The 16,073-nt window shown below is 38.3% G+C and overlaps 1 protein-coding gene across 2 annotated transcripts in view; it reads right to left on the bottom strand.

Annotated features, from left to right (window-relative positions):
- MLIP (muscular LMNA interacting protein) overlaps nucleotides 1-16,073 on the bottom strand; it is a 259,696-nt gene that overhangs the window by 29,015 nt on the left and 214,608 nt on the right. For both annotated transcript variants that reach the window (XM_059178281.1, XM_059178280.1), the window contains one exon: nucleotides 8,252-8,458. In XM_059178281.1, the coding sequence (XP_059034264.1) occupies nucleotides 8,252-8,458 (207 nt within the window). The remainder of the gene's footprint in view (nucleotides 1-8,251; nucleotides 8,459-16,073) is intronic.

Below are 16,073 nucleotides of genomic sequence, written 5' to 3'. Positions count from 1 at the left end.
TGATTTTTATACTGGTAGATCTATAAAATATTTGTTTTCAAAAAACTATTTTTAAGGGGCCTCTGGGTGGCTCAGTCGTGAAGCATCTGCCTTCGGCTCAGGTCATGATCCCAGGGTTGTGGGATTGAGCCCTGCATTGGGCTCTCTGCTCAGCGGGGAACCTGCTTCTCCCCCTCCCACTCCCCCTACTTATGTTCCTTCTCTCTGTGTCAAATAAATAAATAAAACCTTAAAAAAACAAAACAAAACACTCTTTTCAAAAAGTAAATTTTTCCCCTAAAATAGTGGAAAAACACATATTGATATAGTTTTACAAAAATGTCCAGGACAGATTAGAACACAGGTTGTCTTACACAGGGACATAGGTTTTTCTCTCTCCATGAAAGACCTTTAGGTCTTTCCCTGACTTCCAGGGGTCCTGATCACAGCCTGGGGTCTGCAAATGGGTATGTGATCAGGACCAGGGGGGTACTGGGCAGGAAGACTGGAGGTGGGAGATTAATAAATAACTCTCTCCTGCTCCTGGGTGAAAGCTATTTTTCAAGGGTCTACTCCAGAGATAGTACTTAAATTGAACATGTTAGAAAAAGCTAGCTAGTCCCAATGCTTGCATAGAAAATAGACAATAGAATTTAATAGCAGTGGAGCCAATGGGAGGATTCTTATGCGAAGAAACCAGCCACACTTATCTCTTGGATGAGAAAGAGAGCAGCAATGGTAATGGTAAATGCCTGCAAACAAGGCACAAGGATAATGCATTTTAGAAACTGAAAGTGAAATAAAAATGGCCACACAGTCACAAACAAGGCCTCTGAAGAATGTAATTTTTTGAAAACCAAAAGAGAAATGTCCTTAGAACGGCTGTCAGTGTTCTCCTGGGGATTTAAAACTGTCTCTCTGTCTATAAAGATGCTATTCTTATGCATAAAACCTTGCAAGCTTTCACTGTAAATAGAGTCTTCCTGAGTAGGAAATCCCAGCCTTGCTCCCCAGCACACCAGAAGTCAGCCCAGACTGTGCAGGCTTAGTTCCCCCTCCTCTCCTTCCTATTCATGGGCCTGCTGTGGGCTTTCTTGTTTGTTGCTGGTGCAAATCAGGCAGAATAGAGACTCAGGGGAGACAGCAGGAGAGAGAACATCCTGTCCACCTGGCCTCGTGTTTCTGCCAAACACAAGGTAGAAAAGGTTGCTGGGATGAAAAAAGAGGAAAAGGTACAGAAAGGTAGGTGAGTGCTTTGGTGGGAAAGTGAAAGTAAGCCAGAAGAACTGGAATTTGGGTTTGACTTAAAAAGGCAGCTGTGCCTCAGAGATCATGGGAGTACGAGAGACAGAAGAAATGAGGCAGAGGATGCAGAAAAGAAAAAACGGTCATGAAGTGTCCTTACCTATGGCCAGGATAGTAAGTAGTTGAGACCCCTGTGGCAACATCTGAGTGGTGTGTAAGAAAGGAATCATTCCAAATGAACTGAATTCTCAAAAACAGAGGGGGCATCCACTAGTCTCCGACCTACACACTGATGGGTATGCTGTGCATGGTACAGCACATTAACTTTGAAGATAAATATTTCTATGTGAATTTCAAAATGGGGGGGGGGATTGGTAAAATTGATATGGGAAACAAAGGCAGAAGAAAAATTATTAAATTTCCTTACTACTTATAGTCCATTGACAAGTCCTTGAAACAGGCAGGGTGATGTTTTTCTAGGAACTCAGCTGTCTCCACATTAATACTTTGCTAAACGCCTGACCCCTGCCCCCGGATCCTGGGAGTCTACTTTAATGTATAAAAATTCCTTTGGAGACTTCCTTTATCACCCACAATCATCCCCCAAACATATGACCCACTAATATACATCTGAAAGGTCTCATGACTAACGTTTTATTAGATGGTAATAAATGGCCTTTTCCCAACAACAGCTAGCCCCCTCAAGGTCCTGGAACCCTTGCTTTCAAAAGTCCTTAGAGACTTATGCTATCCGTAGCCCCCTCCCAACTTAAAAGTATATAATGGGCCACTCCTCATGACCCCAGCGCAGTTCTTTCTGCACATAGGTCCTATCCCCACGCTTCAATAAAACCACCTTTTTGCACCAGACATCTCAAGAATTCTTTATTGGCCATCACCATCAAATCCTAACATATTTCTTACATCAATGACCCCAGATGAGATACAACTTTAAGATTGTAACCCCCCCACCAACACACGCACACATTAGACCTATAATTCCTTTGTATTCTTTATCATTTCAGCCATTATGCATGGCCCAGGGTAAAATATGTCCAAAATAAAGAAAATTCTCTTGCATTCTGCTAGCCCAAGTTTGGATTTTCAGGATCCTGAACCTCAAATTGAGATCATGAACATGAAAGTTGCAAATATAGGGTGGTGGGTGGCTCAGTTGGTTAAGCGTCTTCAGCTCAGGTCATGATCCCAGGATCCTGCTATCAGGCTCCCCGATGGTGGAGAACCTGCTTCTCCTTCTCCCTCTGCCTGTTGCTCCCCCTACTTGTGCTCTTTCTCTTTCTCTGTCAAATAAATAAATAAAATCTTAAAAAAAAAAAAGTTACAAATATATATGATATAAACTATGGTCCTTCCTTTGCCATCTCAGGCCTTGACATTTTACTATCAGCCTGTGCACAGTGTTCACAAGGTTTCTCTTTGCGTGAGGGCTCCTTCTGCAGATAAATGCTCCTCTTCCCCAAGCACAGCTCTCATATGAAGACTAGGAGGATTCCCTGCCCCCACCTCAAATTGCCTACCTCTCAATCGTCCGTGCTGGCTCCTAGAATTCCCCAGTAAACTCAACCTGTAATTTCCTACCTGGTAACTTGCTGGATGATATACCTTTTCCCAGTTCCCCACTTCCTTCACTGGTGTTTCCTGGAACCAGCTCCCAAATTAACTACTTATATATGAATCCTCTTCTTAGCGACGCCAAAACAAAGGTACTATTGATTCTCCATATTTACAGTAGTTACGTTCTATAAAGTCACCGCAAATGTGGAATTAGCAAGTCCTGAACCATTGCTCCAGGATGAAATAGAAGATTAAGTTCCTGAGAGCCCAGTTAATTTTTATCAGTTAATCATAGTCTTGTTTAATGTATCTTTCTGTTTAAAAACACCTTATTTAATATATATCATTGGTTCATTAACATTGAACCTATAGCCGACAGCACCGTAACTCATGCCTAACGGAAGCTTACCTGACGTTTACTTTCTCTGTGAGGTACATGGTAGCCCTCTTGAGTTTCGCGCACCAGACAGAACTTTAGGACTGTGCCCAAGAGATCATTTTAAACAGTGAAAACCACAAGAAAAAGCACAGAAATTCAAAACATGTGGTACTCAATGGACCATGACAAGAATGATTGCTTACAGCATGAGAGCTCAAGCAAGAAGGCAGAAAGTCACCTTGTTCACTTCAGCTGGGAACATGAGCACAGGCCAATCACATTTTTCACTGTTCCTCACATGTCCGCAAATGACCAAAGAAGTACAGTGAGGATTGATTTCGGGGTTACAGATACATTTTCGTGTGTAGGCAAATTCAGAAGTCCATCCTTCTGAATGGAAGAGTTTTCCAAAGATGAAGGGGTGGGAAAAGAAGAGTGATGAAAGATATGTAGAAGGTCTAAGTGGATGGTTCTGAGGGAGCTTCACAAAAACTGACCCGCTCGCAGCATGCAGGTAACTGTTTTCCCATATAGGCTCAAGGGGTTCACAAGGAGCCACACTAGAGCCAATCAGGGCAGACCATGAAGCGGAAGAAAGAAGGATGCAGCAAGTGTATTCTGTGACTGATGGTCATATACCAGATAGGATTGAGGATACCCTGGTGGCCACCAAAGCCCACATTTGGCAAAGAAAGATCAGATGTCTACTGCCAACCCACCCCCACCCTACTTACGCTCCTATACTGAAGCGCTCCATCAGCTCAACGGAAAGTGCATGGAACCCCCCAAAAGGGGACATTCTCAACTGACTGAAATTGTATTCAGTGTGCTGATAAATCCATAGATTGATTCTATTTTGTTTCTACTTAAGATGGAAATAATCCTAAATATTCAAGCATTTGGGGCTCCTAGTGAATAACCTGGGTCATTTTAGGATTTGTTCATCATGAACACGTATTTACCGCTCTACCTACAATGTGAAAGACACCCTATCCAGCACGTCACACCCTACATGGACACTAGAACAATCACAACAAGCACATACAAGATAACCTGTAATGTGCATGAGATAGGTTGGCACAGGCAAGGATTATAAAAACTAAAAGGAGAAAAACATCACTTTGAACGCTGATGAGTGGGAAAACTTCACAGAGGAGCCAGGATAATTTGACTAGATGATAAAGGATGAGAATGGTTTGCTTTGCGGAAGGAAGGTGAAAAGCAGGAGGGTATTTTAGGGGAGGGGAATGCAGTAGTGAGTTAAATGGTAAGAAATACCCCCAGGCATGCCTGGAAGAAAGTAAATTGATTGGTTTAAGTGAACTAGAATAATAATAAAGAGTACTGAGAGATAACTATAGGACAGGTGTCACAAAGGAAGAATCCATTCAACCTGATGAAGGACTAGCCATGAGGACAAAGCCTAAAAAGTTTTACAGCTGAATCAAGTCTGGGTCTGAGGTCTGAGAACTGTGGTATTGACAGAAGAAGGAACGCCAGAACAGAACTAGTTTGAGGCAAAATGAATGATGAGTTGAGGTGACAACATGACATCCTAGGGGAAGTGACAAGTGAGCAACTGAAGATATAAAACTAGATGACGGAGGAGAAACAGAATCGGAAATGTGGATTTGAGAATTATCAGTCCTAAGGTAATCATAGAAGTCTCTGAGTGGGTGAGTATCTGAAGGGAGGCAAAGAGGGAGAAGAGGAAGAAGTGTCCAGAAAGAAAACAAAGAAAGAGCAGTCAGGGAGTCGGAATGTGCCTTTGATCCCAAGAGCAGGGTGGGGAGGGAGATTCAAGTGCTGTGAAGTGTGTAAACCTGGTGATTCACAGACCTGGGGATAAAAATATATGTATATAAAAAATATATGTTTATAAAAAATAAAAAATAAAAAAAAAAAAAATTTAAAAAAAAAAAAAAAAAAAAAAAAAAAAAAAAAGAGCACATGATCAACCTTGTCAGTTCCTGCAAGGGATAAAAGAGAGGACTCTCGGGAAATTCAGCTGAGTTTGCTGACAGGCAGCTAACCTCGAGAGAGCAATCTCAGGAGAGTGGTTGAGGCAAAAAGACAGAATGCTTTCAAGAATGGGTTAAAGCGTGAGTTTATAGAGGGAGGATAAAGATAATGACTATTGATCACTTTGAGAGAGAGAAAGTCTTGAAATTACTAGGCTTGCAGCACTATCAAGGAAAAGGAGAGAGACAGCTCATTTTGTCTTTTTTTTAACTTTCTTTTTGAGGTTTCTGCGAGGAGGAGGGATCCAACACAAAAAAGGACAAATGATTCCAGAGAACGCTGGGAATGACACTTCAGAAAGACTTATTAATCATAAGATCTAACTCTTACATGGTTCCTGTAAGTGCTTTTTACATATTAATACATCCTAATCTCATAATACTCTACTAAGGTGGGTAGTATTGTCATGCCCCCTGATAGGTGAGTCAATGGAGGCATGCAGAACCTAAATGACTTACCCAAAATCACCCTCTGGAAGGAGTAGGGTCAAGTAATGAACCTAGACCCAGCTGTCGAGAGACCTCATGCTCTTAACCATATGTCTCTATTACTTTGAAGGATTAAAGAAATAAGTAACAGTAATAACTCCCTTCTTGAGACCTGGAGAAAAAAAAAAAGGATCTCCTGATTTATTACAAGATGGAAAGGGAAGTCCCTGAGCATCATCACGTATGATATGACATCATATGACAGAGCTCTATCTTGCAAGTAAGAGAAGAGGGTAGGGATTAAGGTGAAGATAGAGGACACACAGAGTCTGATAAAGATTTAGAAAAAAAGAGCACACACTACAGATTCAACAGAAGGATAATAAAACCTGTTAAACACCTACTATAGTTCTGGTTGGTGAGGGACTATCAAAGACAGTTAACTCAAGTTCAGTGTGGCTCTCTAGGGGTAATTATGGGACAATTTGAATTGGGAGATGAGCCTAGTAGGGAAAGCTGTAAACTATGCCTGGCATTGATGTTAAAGTAATGGAGAGAATTTAGATTATGTTTTATAGTTCCAAACAAGAAGCTATTTCAAATAAAAAAAGCCAAGTCCTGAAACCCAGTATGCTACTGGTTCTGTATTCATAACACAAGGTTTATAGACATAGATATCAAATTGGGTCATCTGTATGTTTTAATGGGAGCAGTTTAAGTACAAGACTATTGAGTGTTCTGAATCTTTCATTAAGAAATATTGTCTTACATTACTATAATTATTATTATTATTTCTGATATGAACGTTTCTTTTTTCAGTAACCATAAATCACAGACTCTGAAAGACAAAATATATTATGAGGATTGTGTTAACTGAATATAGTTGTCCAACCTCACATCACTTTTATATATTGTTCTCCACAGCCTGATCAAATTCAGATGAAAATGTCAATGAAATACTGACTCTACCCTTGAACATCTGTGAAGAAATTTCTGTTTCTAGGAAACATTACCAAAATATCAAAAAACAAGCTACTTAATGCAATTGATATATAGAAAATACAATTATAATCTTCTCATAGATGACGATTCGTAAGAATCTGATTATGTTATTTTCAGAATCACTGACTTTATTAAATAGCTAAATGGATTTCATATGTGTTGGCAAGGATTAAATCAGGAAAAATTTCAAAGAACCTAAAATCATTTAAAATGTTAACACTTTGTTTGAAATGCTGCTTTTTCTCTAAACCAAAAATAAGAAACAAAAGTCATATAAAAATGTCATCCTGAACTTTGCCCAAAAATATTCTGTTTGCAGAAAATGGATATTTTAAAGGTTTAACTCAGGGCTGATCCCCAATATGATAGATGCTATTACATATGAAAAATAAAATATTCTTCATATAATAATATTCACTTCTTAGATGACTGTCTTTAGATTGAGTTTATGAGCATTTTCTCAAAAAAAAAAAAAAAATTGGAGGGACCAAGGGATATTGTACAACTACATGCTGGAACATTCTGATTCTGGCCTTTATTCGTTTCCAAGTACAGAGGTATATTCCATTGATATAGAGAATTTTCAAAATAAATGTTTTTAAACTTTTGAGTTAAAAAATAATAACTCCAGGTTGAGTTTAACTAATTAATTCTGTTGTGAAATTTTCAGAAACTGAAAGTCTGTAATAGGATGACCTTATGGTAATGCTCAGAAGAACAAAGGGCACTTGCACATAAGCTTTATGTGGTAGTATTAGCCTCTTGCTTCTAGTAGAATATTTATGATTGCATTCCAAAGCCAACTATAAATACTTTTTTCACTTAAAATATGCATTTAATATATCTAAAAAGATATAATTTGTATAAATATATAATGTATATTAAAACATTTAAATAATTATATATAAATTGTATCATAAATATAATACTATAATAAAATATTGATATAGTAAATATTTAATATTTATAACTATATTATATATAAGATATCTATAATATATACGTTTTCTTTGGGGTAACGAACACCTCATTTTACATATCCCTTCACTATACATAATGAGGCAGATAGACACATTTTAAAATAAAATATTAATAGCATAAGGTATAAAACTGTTGAATCACTATGTAGTACACCTGAAGCTACTGTAACATTGTGCCAACTATACTCAAAAAATAAAAGGAAATAAAATGAGATGTTAATATTATTTTACAGATATTTGTAGACATTCTAAGAATTTCTTTGCTCATTGACTTCAACAGGAAATGCCTCCTCATTAAGGCACTATAATTTAGAGACGCTTTTTAAAGAACATTGAACTGAAACTTGAAGATAAATTAATAATGCTATCTTGTAAGGTTTTGGAAAATTTCTTGGGATTTCCACTTGGGGGTTAGAACAGGAAACAGTAAGGAATGCAGATCAGGAAATGATTTTGAAAGCAAATATAGATATTGAATAAGTTCTCAAGGTTAATTACTATCTTTTTGTAAGGACATGGGTTCTAACACAAATATTTAATATTCTTAATATATATGTTTCCTCTATGCTTAAGTTTTAAAAGTTAAGCATAAAGAAGCTTCCCAGCGCAGAACAATTCCCACCTCAGCAGGGAATTCTCACCTTATTATATGTGTTGCCGCTAAACAAGGTGTGAGAATCCCCCTGTTCATCACTCAGTGAGAAGGAGGACAAATGACTGAAAGGTCCTGGGGTAAGGCAGTCAGCATGGGAGAGGGTCTGTGGAGGCAGCAGGGACTGAGCAGGAGGATAGAGTCTAGTCTGATATAAAGGGTGGAGAGAAACAGGCTTGGGAGGAACTGTCACATCCTGGGAAGAAGAAAAGCATAGAGAGCATGTTAGTGGACGAAAGTCAAGCTCACCTGGAATTAAGTCTAAACATTATAGACTTTACGTCAGAATCTCTTACTAGTAAGAAGGAAGCCTCTGCTCGCACTTGGGCCCCTCACAACACACCCCTTTCATGGTGTATTGTCTCTTTCAGAAATTCCTGTCAGTCTCCCTTCTCCAGCCTCCTCCGCAGAAACCACCACCTGAAGGGTGTCAAGATTGTTATTTTTCAAAGTGTTGAGAGGAGAAATGTTTAAGGAAGGTGAGCATCCATTCCAAAGGTGATAGGATGAGATCAGAAAAGGCTTTGTGGAAGAGGACAGTAACAATGGAAATGAATCAAAGAGTGCTTGTGATTTGGGGTGGAAGAAATGGGGGCGATGGGAGGTCATCACAGAGGATATCAGCGTGCAAGCAGCAGGGCCAAAGCATCGGTTTAGTTCGTGGCACCGTTAAGTTGTGAAGCTGGGCTGAGTGAGGGCAAGGGATCAAGGAGAGGTAGGTCTGGAGAGACACATGAGGTTTTCAATCCAGGCAGTGTGTTCCTTTGGAGAGAAACTGGAGGGAGCACACAGAGGAGTTACAGTGTAGAGAGGAGAGGGAAGGAGGCCTTCCCTAGGGTGGGTCTTGAACCTGGAAAAACGGGTGAATGCCAAAGACTTTGAGGAAGGAGGACCCACAGTATGAAGCCAGGAATGGGGGCAAGAAAGCCACGAGAGTGGGAAGTCTTGAGCATATAAAGAAAAGCTCCAAAAAGGGCCTGTCTACATAAATATCTATGAAAGACAGGGCTACTTTTTCAGATATATCATCTCTTCTATTTCTGAAACTTTTAATGTAGCGAAATAAATCAACAGTGATTATCCTGTAATAAAACCCCTTAGGACATGAATCTTATAAAATGAAACCTTTATTCACCTCTGTGGCCTCAGAGTCAAGTGCAACATGTAATATAGTAGACGCTTAATGCATTAATGACTGAAATTTCAGAGGAATATTATATTTTCTGTGAGTTCAATACTGTATTCTATTATTTCTTTGCTCCATAAGCAATGGACTAATAATATACTTGGTTTTGTGCAAAATGGAAATTTAGTACGAAATAATACACATTGATCAAAATTATATTTAGCAAGCAAGTAAATTCCACTTTAAAACTGCACATTTAATATATTTTTTTTTATTGGGTTTTTTTTTTTTTTTTTTTTTACTTTTAATTTTTTATTTTTTATAAACATGTATTTTTATCCCCAGGGGTACAGGTCTGTGTTAATGCAAATTTGGGGGGGCACCTGGGTGGCTCAGTGGGTTAAAGCCTCTGCCTTTGGCTCAGGTCATGATTCCAGGGCCCTGGGATGGAGCCCCACATGGGGCTCTCTGCTCAGCAGGGAGCCTGTTTCCTCCTCTCTCTCTGTCTGCCTGCCTCTCTGCTTACTTGTGATCTCTGTCTGTCAAATAAATAAATAAATAAATCTTTAATATTTTTAAAGTAAATTTAATTCATTTTACCAATACTATGTATTTTTCAGCCACTGATTGTCTTTCTAAAGTGTACACTGAACATGTTTGCTCTATTGGTAGATGTCTTTTTTTTTTTAAGATTTTATTTATCATGCCATTAAATATTTGATATTTTGAGTGATATACCTAGAAGCCAAGACTGTAGTGATCCAGGGGCAACAGAAGATTCCCTAGATGGGGGACTCCGGCAGGGCTAAGGTCTAACCAATCAGACAGAAAATGTTTCATATTTCTGTGCTCTCTGTAGCCAACTTTCCTATCTCAGGAGCTGGTCAACCCTGGACACTTCTGTGGATCAGAGAGGTTCCCCGGCTATTCCAGGGAGCTCAGCAGGGAGGGAAAAGCAGAATCGCAGAATCCTATCAGCATTTGGACAGGCTATAGAGAGATAGGGTTCCAGCTAGGATCACTTTGCTTAATAATATGGTACAAAGGTGAAAGACTTCTTGGTGGTGACCGCCTTGACATAAATGTCATCTGAGGCACCTGTTCTGATCTGTGCTAGTTTTCTTCTATGCTTCCTATAAGCCATTAGGCTGTGACTCTCTTTACCATCATCTTGGAAATTTTCTTTGCCTGTCTCTTATGTTCCATCTCTTACCTCCCGTATGCCATGTCTTCCTTGGTTCTCTTTTGTATCTATTGGGCCCTAGAGAAGTTTCCTGGGGGGAAATGGAGTATTAGAAGAAAAATTTTGACCTTTGCATGTTGAAAATTTTGTTCTGCCCTTACATTTAATTGTTCCAGTTTTCTTTTGTCAATTCTTATAAATTCATTTCCCTTGCTTTCTTTATGCACAGGATATGTTATTGTTCTTAAATTTTCAAAATCAAATATTTAATTCACTTGTTTGTATTCTCATATTCATTCATTAACCATATTTAGAGTCATGAGTTTTCTTCCAGAGACTATTTTGACTGTATTCCATAATTTCTAATAGATAATAGTTTCATTATTTTTTTCTTCCAGGTAGAAATTTTATTTTGAATTTCCTCTTTAATCAAAAATTTGTTGAAAAGCACATTTTTCAATATGCAGGTAGCAAGGAAGGCCAAATAGTCCCAATGCATATGGAAGTTTGTTACTTTTCAAAATATTTTGCCAGAAGATAACTTGAGAAGCTCCAAGTGAATCAAAAGATATTCTTGGTCCTTCTCTATCTCATTATTATAAAAATACACACACACGCACACACCCATCTTTCTTCCTATGTTTTTATTACTACATCTAGGAATCTTGACCATATACAAATGTAATATACATAACGGGCCCTTTCTATATACTGTGTGTGTGTGTGTGTGTGTGTGTATGTATACGCATCTACAATGACTTTGTCATCAGAGCTTATCTATGGATGTCGATGTACCTTCAGCCTCACACCCACAATTATTTTACATATTTTACTGCCGATTATACCTTCACAATTTTCTCACAAAATTGTAATTTGATATAAAGAAGTCCCTTATTTTAAGGAATAAATTTTCCCTAACTTATTTCTCTTCTAAATCCCCAAAATGTCACTCATTGTAGATTTCATGTGTAAAACACAAATGCCATACACTGAAACTATTTTAAATCTGTGTTTTAATTTAACTGCATTATAAAACTGCAATACGGTGTGATTGCTCACTATGTCCTGTTTTAAATATTCAGATGTGTTTTCAATGCACTTCATAATGGTGTCTGATACAAAGGAATGAATTTCAGTTCATTATTCTATTGTTTTCTATGTATTACTTTATAGTGTTTTCTGCAGCAGGAAGAACATGTGTGTTTCCAATTAAATTGGGTTTTTAATTTTTCCTTTATGAATATTCATTTTTTTTTAAGATTTATTTATTTATTTGACAGAGAGAAATCACAAGTAGTCGGAGAGGCAGGCAGAGAGAGAGAGAGAGGGAAGCAGGCTCCCTGCTGAGCAGAGAGCCCGATGCGGGACTCGATCCCAGGACCCTGAGATCATGACCTGAGCCAAAGGCAGCGGCTTAACCCACTGAGCCACCCAGGCGCCCATCCTTTATGAATATTCTTCAAAAAAGATATTTATCATTGACTTCAGCAAAATGTTAAACATTATAATATTGAGTACCTCACGTCTTTAAACATTACTAAAGTTGCAAAGCATCACCAGGTCCTGGATGCCTACTTTGTAAATATCTTATGATGCCACAATGCAATTATTAGTTAAAACTCAAGGTAAAACTATAAATATAGGGCTAGGTATACTAATATGAATGATGAATTAACAATATGGCTGTTAACAAGCTTATACTAGATATAGGTCTTACATCATCACTGTCATTTCTTGTTATTTATTCCTATATTAGTAGTGGCACGCTCAATCCAGACTATTTTGCAGATGTTTTAAAATAAAGCCCCTTGTTCATTTTATGTGGATTATTTTAATTAAAAATAGTTATGTGATAAATCATACATCTGACTGGGCACATGATCTTCAACCAAGGAGAAAAGCCTTAAGGAGTAGCCAGCTGAGGGCTCTCTGTTCACTGCACCAAACTGAAGGGCTGACACTTTCCCAGGAAATCTCACTTAAAATATACATGAGTTGTGACTGTCTAGCACTCAGACTTACAAAGGACACCAGTGTAAATCCATATTAATCAGCAAAGCTTAAAATATTTCTTAGAATTTTAAGTCAGGAGGTGGCCTGCTTGTCCTGTGAGGGTCCACTGAGGATATACAGTAGGCTTTACAAACCCTATGTTCTGTCACTATTACCATGGGAGCATGAAAACAGCCTCAGACAATACCTTAATGAATACATATAGTCATGTACCAATAAAATATTATTTATAGGAACAGGTGGTGGACCAGATATGGCCAACAGGTAGTAGTGTGAACCCTATCGTACATCAATAAAATCTTCATCATATCTGACCTGTACCCCCCCCCCACCACCCCAAAGAACTATCTTGAGGTAGGTAGGTACTACTTTGGAGATCACTATTCTAAATGATTCCTGGAAATGAACATCATCTACCCTGCTTTCACATCTAATAGAGGAATCTTCTAATGTTCTAGTTTTTGAGGGAAGGATAGGGAATCATACAATTGTTTCATACCCCGTTTCTATCAGTGAGCTATGTTACCAAAGCAATCTCTAATAAAATGCTTTAAACTGCTTTTCACTTGCTTGAGAATTGTCTTTTTCAGTATAAAAATACTTAGGACAAATTTTTCAAAAGAAAATAAGCTTGACTTAGGAGCTTGATTTTTAAAAAGGGATCTTTTATTTGATTATAAGATCATATCCTGAAAAATAAGGAACACAAGAATTTATGAAGCGAGTAATACCTTTGTTCATTATAGAAAATTTTGCAGACAATATGTGGTGAATAAATTAATTTAGTTCTGTTTATTAAGAGAGCTGGAGAAACTGCAGAATTAAGTATTGACAGAGACTTCAGAAAATTAATGCTATAGCCATATCCGCTACATTTACCATTCTAAAAAAAGCCTACTTTCCCTTCAGCCATCAAGTGGAACTATTTAACTTCAAAAGCTGTTTTCACTGCAATACCAAAGGGCATTTTAAGACACTATGGGCTCTTTTCATTAAAGCCTTCACATCTGAGACTCTTTTGTTCCATCCTGGCATTTTAAAGTTACCCCCTTTCCTGTGGTTTGGAAGTGAAGGGTGAAAATCCACTTTCTCTTCGCTCCTGCTGTCCCCACTTCACACCATGCAGTGATTTGTGCCTCTGGAAATGCAGAGCATCACCAGGTGAAATTACTGGAGCCCTTTTTTATTTTTTAAGATTTTATTTATTTATTTAACAGAGAGATACACAGCAAGAGAAGGAACACAAGCAGGGGGAGTGGGAGAGGGAGAAGTAGGCTTCCTGCCAAGCAGGGAGCCCGATGTGGGACTAGATGCCGAACTAGATCCCCGGACCCTGGGATCATGACCTGAGGCGAAGGCAGACGCTTAATGACTGAGCCACCCAGGCGCCCCTGGAATAGCTTCTTGTTTATCAGCCCTTATTCTGGAGGATCTATATGCATTTTAAAAACAGATAGACATAGTTTACGCCACACTTACCTATTTCAAATTCTTATTTGAACCAAAAAATGCAAACATGTGAAGTATGAAAAGAAATAGCATATGCTTAGCTTTTTCAAATCCCCTTCACCCCAAAAAGTTTTTAAATGATTCAAATACAATTTGCAAGATAGGCTTTGGATTAGTTAGAGGTTAGCGTTTGTGGTTGTCTAACAGCAAACCTTAAAGAGCAGATGCCCCTGGGAAGGTACTGTGATGGCAACATGCTCAAGGGAAAAAAGAGAAAATATGTCATAATCAACCACAGTGGGTGCTAGAAGGTTAAAATGCCCAATTTTGTTTTTCTATGCATAGAGTTTAATTATCTTAGGGTGCCACCAGACATGTATTTGGTAGAGAGGTGTCACCAGACATGCATTGAAGAAGTCAAAAAACTATATAGAAAAGAGACTTCTGTGATTTTTCATAACTGTGGGGAGGAGAGAACATATTTGATATCATCTTAGCAAGGGATCAAACCCTTTCTTCCAAAATTACAGTGATTTTAAAGGAAATGATAACAATAAACATTTCAAATGTGTATTCCCTTTCAAGTGTCCAAAGCCCTTTTGTGGTGACTATTTTGTATAATCACAAATGGGTATCAGTATGGGTACCATTAGAAATGGGATGAGTAGTCCCATCTTTTTCTAGGATAAAAATTAAGTTCAGAGTTCCCAGGCTCACACAGAATCCATGTTCTTTCCACCGCATTCTATCGCAAGGTTTCTCTCCTTTGCAGGAAGCAGAAGAATCAAAGACTCCAGTAAACAGCAGTCACAGAGAGTCCCTTAAAGGATCAGAGGACCAGAGAACTGGGCAATGGTGTGTGTAGCTCAAGTGTGTAGTGGACAGTTTCACACGAGGAAGTAGAGAAGATTACAGGGAAAGTTAAGATTGACAGAAAGAGACCAAGGTCCAAAATAAGTAGAAATCACTAGAACCTAAGCTTTATGAGGGCAGGGATACTGTCTGCTCAATTTCCAGCAGAGTCACCCATATATGTTGCAAGGCTTAGCACACAATCGTTAAAGGGTTGAATGCTAGGAGTAGAGAGAAAGGAATGAGCATGGAGGGAAGCAGCAATGCCACTCATCACGAACATCAGGAAACCATAGCACTGAGGAGACCACTTTCCAGGGAATAGGGACTATTTGTTATGATTTTGACCTACACAGTAGATTACAAGAATTTCTATCTCCCCAAACATTATGTCCTGAGCAACACTTGCTCCTTTCCTTTTTTGAATCATCTAAGGATGAGAACTATCAACCAATAATATTTAAATATTTAATAACATTTATTATTATATTCCAATAGTATTTACAAACATAAATACAGAATTGTAGGGTAAGAGGGCACCATAAAAAGTATTTTGTACAATGCCCTCTTTTTGCAGCTATATAATAAGGTTCCGGATCAGGAAGGACTTCATCAAACAACAGGCATTTTTCATACTGCTGCCTGACATTCAAATATTTCTCTTAAAAAAAAATTCTTTTTTAGTTGATTCTCCTGAAACCTGACTATTGGGGAAATACAAGAATGAAGGTAAAATGTATAGGAAATTGGGGAAGCCATAACTTTGCTGAAATATCTAGTGCCAATGAAAATGCATGCCCTTTAATAAATGGGGGTATGGCTAGAAGCTATTTGGAATGTGGGGAAATCCCATCAATGGAGGCTTTCTTACCTCCTTTATACAAATCAAAAAGGGAAAAGTTCTTAGTTAAGGCACAAAAAGAAGATACCTAGTCAGTGTCGGTTGAACTGAAATGCTGTTGTGCAGTGGTAGCATTGAGCTTCATTAGTTTAATGTTGTTGGAGCTGGAAGGGAGCCAAGAAATGCTGTAGTCCAGGATTTCTCAACTCCAGCACTACTGACATTTCAGGCTGTATAATTCAGCATTATGCAAGACTGCCCCGTACATTGCTTAGAGGCCAGCATTCCTGGCCTCTACCCACTAGATGCCAGTGGCATCCTCAGTTATGACAACCAATAATGTTTGG

Source organism: Mustela lutreola, chromosome 6, assembly GCF_030435805.1.
Source record: "Mustela lutreola isolate mMusLut2 chromosome 6, mMusLut2.pri, whole genome shotgun sequence".
Lineage (NCBI taxonomy): Eukaryota > Metazoa > Chordata > Mammalia > Carnivora > Mustelidae > Mustela > Mustela lutreola.
The sequence above is the reverse complement of the archived record's forward strand: the minus strand, read 5'-3'. Positions and strand labels throughout refer to the sequence as shown.